General features: G+C 49.8%; 1 protein-coding gene across 1 annotated transcript; it reads right to left on the bottom strand.

Moving 5' to 3' along the window:
- Positions 1-1,355: 1,355 nt before the first annotated feature.
- Positions 1,356-7,747, bottom strand: LOC146360370 (uncharacterized). Its single transcript, XM_084833232.1, has 3 exons — positions 7,685-7,747; positions 7,081-7,583; positions 1,356-1,745 (listed from the first exon to the last, which is right to left on the bottom strand). The coding sequence occupies exons 2-3, from the start codon at positions 7,458-7,460 to the stop codon at positions 1,586-1,588; spliced, it is 540 nt and encodes a 179-aa protein (XP_084689358.1). The 5' UTR covers positions 7,461-7,583; positions 7,685-7,747; the 3' UTR covers positions 1,356-1,585.
- Between the last annotated feature and the right edge of the window lie 303 nt (positions 7,748-8,050).

Here is an 8,050-nt window from a genome sequence, read left to right as displayed (position 1 = left end):
AGCACATTCAAGTCCTACTAGTCATAGAACTGAAGGGGTCCCTGTAGCTAGATAATCTACAGCAAAAGGCTATCCAGGTTCTGCTTGAACACCTGCAGCAAGGGAGAACTCATGATGATAACAGGCTCCATTATTGAACTGCTGTTGCCAGCAAACCGGTTCACCTAATGTTGAACTGAAACCTGACCTCCTGTAACTTCAGCGCTTTTGATCTCGTCCTCTAGGGCAGCAGAGAACAAGTCTTTGTCCTCTTCAATGCCACAGCCCTACTGGTATTTGAAGAGTGCTATCGGATGGGTCACAGGTCAACCCACTTCGTGGGTTCAATATCATCCCAGCCTGAGGTCGTAGCTCACCCATCATCTGACTCCAAAGATGACTTCCCCGCAGCTCCTCCTGTCCTTCAGCCACTGCAGAAGCAGACACTGGCCCTTTAAGAACAGCAGTCACTGTCCATCAGGATGCCACCGAAAGACCAGGCTCTAGCAACCTGAAGGGCTCAGCTGACTGCAGTTCTTTGCTGGGACAGCAGCTCTCCTTTGGGGAGAACATTCCAGCCACCACTTCCTGCAGTGTGCTCTCCATGGTCCTGATGTGACTCCTACTTTGCCTAATGTGACCCAGGACTGTCAGCGCACCAAATTGCAGTCCAGTTCTCCTGGGCCTCATGCTTAGTCAGCCCCCACCATCTCTTTTCCAGGCTAAACAAAACCCATTTTCCTTCAACCTTTCTCAGGGGACTTGCTATCTAAAACCCCTGAACATCTCTGTTGCCTTCCTCTGAACCCAGTTCGGTTTGTGACATCCTTCTAAAAAGTGTGGCACCCAGAACTGGATGCAGTAACTTGGCATTTACCTCACTTTCTCCTACGGAAATCAATGGAGTTTACAAGCACCTAACTTTGGCTGGATTATGCCCTTGCTTCTCTTTTGCCCAGAAGGAGGCAAAAGCAATCTGGATCTCAGGGCGGTTTTTGGTGTGACAGTCAGAGGGGGAAGAGCAGGAACTACAACGGACTTAAATCTCCTGGTCCCCCACGCGTCCTTGCTTCGTCTGAAGTCAATCGTGTGCCTCTCTCCCTATGGGAAGATGCACAAGCTCTCCCAAAGGGGACGCACAAAAGGGAGGGAGAAGTGTGGGCCGATACTAGATGTAGCAAGGACCTTACATAGTGGAGTTAGGAAAGTCCCCCTCATTCCCACAAATCTGGAGAGTCACTGGCATTTGGAGTGAACGGTGCTGGGTTGGATGAGCCAAAGCTCTGAATCCATACAAGGTAGCTTGACATGTCCCCACCCCTCCCCTTGTGGGAGCTGCACCAGAGACCAATTTAAGATGAGACCAAGGTATGTTTGAAAGTTCCCCTCACTTATGGTCATCCCCAAAGCTTCTTGGCATTACATGCAAGTGGGTAATCCTGCAAGGCACAAACCTGCAATCCACAAGGCTTCTTGGCACGAAAGACTGTGCACAGTGTTCCTGTAACACAGGCCAGGGGCATGCATGGGAATGCTAAACATCACTGCGTCCAAGTTCATAGCACGGAGATCTTTTTAATGCCTCTGCAGTGGGACCGGCTCGTGGCTAAGATGGCTGCAGACTGCCTGCATGCACAAGGGCAGTGGGTTTCTCTGAGGGTTCGGTCAGGGTCACCAGGAGGTTTTGGGATGCTTGGTCCAACTGCTCAGCAAGGTGGCCAGTGACTTGCAGCATGTGATCCATCATCTGTAAGCGTTCCTTTAACCTAAGCAGAACAGGAAGGAGAAACGTTGGATTAATGTTACCAAAGCAGGACAAAAGGCACCCATCCATTTACCTGCAGGCTTCCAAGCAGGGACATTGGCCTATTATTATTATTTATTTATTGCATTTCTACACTGCCCCATAGCCAAAGCTCTCTGGGCGGTTTACAGAAGTTAAAATATTAAATACAATATTTAATAAAAACTTTAAAACATTTACAAAAAAGCACATAAAAGCACAGACAACATACACAAACAACATATAACTAAAAACAACATTGAACTATCCAGTCATAACTAAAGACACATCCAGGACCGATTAAAACTCATCATGTGCTGCCAGATGCCTGGGAAAAGGGACAGGTCTTAACCTGGCACCTAAAAGGTGGGCAGACCTCATCAGGAAGCTTGTTCCACAGATGGGGGGCCACCACTGAGAAGGCCCTCTCCCTCGTTGCTGCCTTCTGAGCTTCCCATGGAGGATGGCCTTAGATGCTGAACGCAGTGTATGGGTAGGTTCATTTCGGGAGAGGCGTGCCGTCAGGTATTGTGGTCCCAAGCCATGTAGGGCTTTATAGGTATTTTGCCCCATTCCAGCCAACAGTCAGGGAGTTAGAGTTCCCAATCCTTTTCTCCTTTTCTAGGGAGTAAATCTAGCCACTTCACCCATTGACAGTCTGCAGCCCGTGTTGCCCAGTCATAAAACCCCAGTTGTGCACTTCCAGGGAGTAAATACTGCGATGTAGCTGCTTCAGCCATTCTCGGTCTGCAGCCTCTGTTGCCTGCTTTCCCGCACTGAGAATCTGTACTGTCTTTTTCCCATAGAGAAAATAGGAGCTCTGCTGGTTCAGGTACTAGCTATCCAGCGAGAGGGGTCAGCCAGAGGAGCAGGATCCCGCAGCCCAGTATTTTGCTGTATCGATGTGACAATACAGTGGAAACTAAAGAATGGAGGAGAGGAGGTGGCCAGCAGAGGCAGCAGCAACAGCAGCACTGGCAGGGGGGGCAACTCCAGCCAGCCCTTTCCCTCCATGCAGGGAAGCAGCGAAGTAAGAGCAGCATCAGAGAAGCAAAGCTACACGAGCATCAGAGAAGGCTCTCAAGGGGGACAAGCTGGGAAATGGAGGCTAGTTACTCCCACTGGCGAAAAGGGAGTCCAGCGCGATTCTGAAGGCACGGAAGAGTGCTCAGTGCTTTCATGAGTTGGAAAGGCAGGCTAGGTACTCTGCTTACCTAGGTTATGGAAGGCACGGCCAAGTGAAAGACACACCCCTAGGAACACCCGATCATACCAACTTTAAAGTGGAGGGATGGGCACCCAGCAGCTGAACCGCAGGGGAGCCGAATTAAAGAAAAACAACCGAGTAAAAGTACTCTGCAAAAATGCGGCTTCCCCACACGTAAACTTCAGGGTGGCTGCAGATTGGCCATGACATCATGTGCTGCAAAGGACCTCCAGATGGTCCCAATCTGCAGCAAATCCCCCATGCAGACAGGCCCCAGGTCTCTCTCTCTCTCTCTCTCTCTCCCTCTCTCTCTCTGAGTGGCGGTAGCAGAGGTGGCAGCAGCACCAAGGAGCAGCCATCAAGGCGTTGGGCTGAGGCAGGTTGTGGCAGCTGCACCGGAGGTATCTAGAAATATAGGCAACTGCCTGATACCCAGTCAGACTCTTGGTCCATCTAGCCCCGTATTGTCAACACTGACTGGCAGCAGCAGCTCTCCAGGGTTTCAGGCAGGATTCTTTCCTAGCCCTACCTGGGACGCTGCCGGGACCCTCGGCTTGCAATGCAGGGGCTCTGCCACTGAGTGACGCCCCCTCCACTATGGCTGGAGGATGTCCCATCCATGCTGAGCTTCAGGTTAGCGTCAGCAGACCAGCTCTCTCCTGCCTCCATGTTTGTGAGCTTGCGAGTTTGTGAAAGGGTGCAGTCCTCCGGGAGGTTCCTCTGCACAAATCCCATTGAAACGAATGGGAGCTCTACAAGAGCATGCGGGTGTTCTTGCACAGCTGCCATTCATTTCAACGGGACTTGCACAGGAGACCTCCCAAAGACAGACAGTGTGGTGTGGTGGTTAGAGCATTGGACTGGGACTTGGGAGACCTGGATTCTAGTCCCCACTCGGCCATGAAGTTTGCTGGGTGATTTGGGGCCAATCACTGACTCTCAGCCTAACCTCCCTCACAGGCTTGCTCTGAGAATGAAATGCTGAGGAGGAGGAGGACTCCCTGTGCCTCCTTGGGCTGCTTGGAGAAAGGTGGGATATAAATGTAACAATTAAATAATAAATAAAAATAAATACCACAAGGAGTGGTGTTAAAACCTCAGAATATAGCAGTTAGCGTGTTGGACTCAGGAGATCCAGGTTCTAGTCCCTACTTGACCATCAATTTCACTTGGTGTTTTTGGGCTAGTCACTAACTCTCAGCCTAACCTACCTCACAGGGCTGTTGTGAGGATAAAATGGGCTAATGCTGTCCCTATCTTCAAAAAGGGCAAGAAGGAGGAACCTGGGAACTACAGACCAGTCAGTCTGACATCAATCCCTGGGAAAATTCTGGAGCAGATCATAAAGCAATCCATCTGGAAGCACCTTGACAACAATGCCGTGATTCCTCGAAGCCAACATGGATTTGTCAAGAACAAATCCTGCCAGACGAATCTGATCTCATTTTTGGATCAGGTAACCTTGCTTGTGGACTGTGGGAATGCTGTAGACATAATATACCTCGACTTCAGCAAAGCTTTCGACAAAGTGCCCGTTGATGAGCAAACTAGCTCAAAGTGGGCTAGATGAAATGATCTGCTGGATCCACAGTTGGCTACAGGATCGGACTCCAAGAGCGCTTATCAATGGGACCTTCTCCAACTGGGGAGAGGTAACGAGTGGGGTACCGCAGGGCTCAGTCCTGGGCCCAGTGCTCTTCCACATTTTTATTAATGACTTGGAGGAGGAGGTGCAGGGAATGCTGATCAAATTTGCAGATGACACCAAATTGGGCGGGATAGCTAATACTTTGGAAGACAGAAACCAAATTCAAAGTGATCTGGATAGACTGGAGCACTGGGCAGAAAACAACAGAATGCAATTGAATAGGGATAAATGCCAAGTACTGCACCTAGGAAAAAGAAACCAAATGCACAGTTACAAGATGGGGGATATGTGGCTCAACAACACTACAGGCGAGAAGGATCTTGGAATTGTTGTCGATCACAAGCTGAATATGACCCAACAATGGGATGTGGCTGCAAAAAAGGCAAATGCTCTTTTGGGCTGCCTTAATAGAAGCATCGCTTCCAAATCACGGGAAGTACTAGTTCCCCTCTGCTCAGCACTGATTAGGCCTCATCTGGAGTACTGTGTCCAGTTCTGGGCATCACACTTTAAGAAGGATGCAGACAAACTGGAGAGGGTTCAGAGGAGGGCAACAAAGATGATCAGGGGACTGGAAACAAAGCCCTATGAGGAGAGACTGAAAGAACTGGGCATGTTCAACCTTGAGAAAAAAAGACTGAGGGGAGATAGGGTAGCGCTCTTCAAGTCCTTGAAAGGATGTCCCAGAGAGGAAGGCCAGGATCTCTTCTTGATCATCCCAGAGTGCAGGACATGGAAGAATGGGCACAAGTTACAGGACGCCAGATTCCAGCTGAACATCAGGAAAACTTCCTGACTGTTAGAGCAATACGACAATGGAACCAATGACCTAGGGAGGTGGTGGGCATTCCCACACTGGAGGCGTTCAAGATGAGGCTGGACAGCCACCTGTCAGGGATGCTCTGACTTGGATTCCTGCATTGAGCAGGGGGTTGGACTTGATGGCCTTGTAGGCCCCTTCCAACCCTACTATTCCATGATTCTATGAGAGGAAGAGGACTCTGTGAGCCACCTTGGGTTCCTTGTGAGTGGAAAGAAGGCAGGATATAAATGTAACAGTAATAAAGTGAAGTAATAAAAAGGATTGTCCCTGGAGTCTGGAGTCCTGTGCGCTAGCCCTGAATGAGGCTTTCTGCTCCCTTGGAAGTCCCTCTCCTGGCTCGAGCTGCTCTTGCAGGCAAGCGGCAACGGCCGAGGCTTACGTGTGGCAAGGAGAGAAGTTTGTACATTCAGCCTGCCGGGTTGTGGCCACGTGGGATCAGCAGAGAGGGATTTCTTTTTGCTGATACTCTGGGGTTTCTCCTGGGGAAATCGCATTGCTCAGGTTCAATTTCACATCTGAGCGGGAATTTGGCTGGAGTGCTTGTAACTCAGCCGCTAACTCGGTGCATGTGAGTTGCTGAGCCCCAGCAGCGGAGACAGGGCGAGGAAAGACAATTGCTTGCCCTTTGGCCCGTTCACCCGCTGCCTCCTGTGCTCCTGCTCCTGCTCTTCCTCTCCTGCACCCCCTGTCCTTGAAAGCTCCCTATGTGGCACACTGCTTACGAATGCTAGAATGAAATGGATAGGGAACAGAGGAAGGAAGGGAGGAAGGAAGGAAGGAAGGAAGGAAGGAAGGAAGGGGAGGGGAGGGGAGGGGAGGGGAGGGGAGGGAGGGAGGGAGGGAGAAAGAAAGAGAGAGAGAGAGAGAGAAAGAAAGAAAAAGAAAGAAAGAAAGAAAAAGAAAGAAAGAAAGAAAGAAAGAAAGAAAGAAAGAAAGAAAGAAAGAAAAGTCTTCACACAACTGATGGGATTTGCGGGCAGTGGCTTTTGGAGCGTTATGGTGCAGTGCTGTGCAGGTTTAGACAGAAAAAAGTCCTACAACTCCCAGCATTTCCCATCCAGCATGTCTGTCTGGGGAATGCTGGGAGTTGTAAGACTTCCTTCTGTCTAAACATGCACAGCATTGTGCCCTTATATATTTTATTTTATTTTATTTATAAAATGTATATTCCTCCCTCCTTTTCTGCCAGAAATGATGCTCAAGGCCGCAAACAGTAATACAATATAGATTCAAAACAAAATCTTAATTAAACATAACTCAGAAACAAATGAATTAAAAACAGAACTTCAAAACACAATGATGAAAGAAAGAGGCAGCAGCCAAGCTGTTAAAACCCCCTTCAGCAGCAGGCCAGCTTAAATGGCAAAGGCCTGCCAGTGGAATGGCAACAAAAAGGGAGCCAAAAGGGAGTTCCACGGCCAGCAGCGTCACCCAGAAGGCCCCCTCTCCTGTCCTGACAGATGAGCCTTTGATGGTGGGACTGGAAGAAGCCCCCTCACCAGACCTTAAAGCCCCAGCAGGCAGGCTCACTTGGGGGCATGTGGTCTTTCCGATATACGTGTTATTTACCATTTACAAAGTGCCTAATGCTGCACTTCTCCGCTACATTATGGACAACATTGTCATGAGGAACCACCTACTTATTTTTCTCGTCCTCCACTTGTGGATGGTCGTCTGCTAGGATGTGGTCCTCCAGTTCCTGCAAGAACTTTCCCAGGATCTCGTGAAATGCTGTGTTGGCCTCTCGGACGTCTGGAAGTGCTTCCAAAATGATGTCCTGGTACCTGGATTTGCTGGCCTCCAAAGCCACAGCATCCTGAAGGGCTTGAAGGACTCCTCCAGTGTCCTCCAACAAGGTCTTGAGATGGTCCAGGTCCTCCTGGAAGGCTGGCGGGGAGGCCGAGGTTGTTGTTGGGGCACAAAAGCTACCAGGCCAGGGGACATGGAATGTGACACCACAGGAGTTTGAGTTGGGCGGCTGAGCTCCGGCTTCCTCTGGAGTTGGCCTCACTTGCTCCATCCTAAGCCCCGAAGTGGCGTCCTCCAACCCCGTCTCCTTTTCCCTGATCTGAGCCGAACGGATGGGTGTAAAAACACATAGCCCGAGCACCAGACTCCAAACACAGCTTCGCCTTCTTGCAAGCTAGAAGAAAGCAACAGGAAGTTAATATTTCAGAGCTGTGGACGCTCTGTGAGCCTGCAAGGGCCAGACTGGTTTGTAAGCAGGTCTGCCTGAATCCAGACCTGGGCTGCATATTTTCCAATCCAAGGTTGCTGCAGTTCATTGCTAGAACTGGGCAGTAGTGCAGTGGCAAATTTAGAAGTGCAGGGTCCTGTCGTCACAGCCACAGCCACAGCCACTCCCCCTTCTAAGATTGCACAACCTTGTAAGATACACAGCCTTCAACTGGGATCCAAAAACAATGCAGCTGAGAGTAAGGCAGGGGTATTTCAACTGGACATCTGAGAAAAAATGCAGGGGTGTTAAAATCTTACTCACTCACTCACTCAAACACAAACATTTTAGGTTTTCAAAATATGGTACTCTATGGAAGCTTCACCCTCTCTACTCAGCCCACATGGACAGATGCCTTCTCCTTTAAACAGCCC

Source organism: Heloderma suspectum, chromosome 1 (genome assembly GCF_057233095.1).
Source record: "Heloderma suspectum isolate Gila_16-S chromosome 1, 16-S_ref, whole genome shotgun sequence".
Classification (NCBI taxonomy): domain Eukaryota; kingdom Metazoa; phylum Chordata; class Lepidosauria; order Squamata; family Helodermatidae; genus Heloderma; species Heloderma suspectum.
Note: the sequence above shows the minus strand (reverse complement) of the source record. Positions and strands in the feature narration are given on the sequence as shown.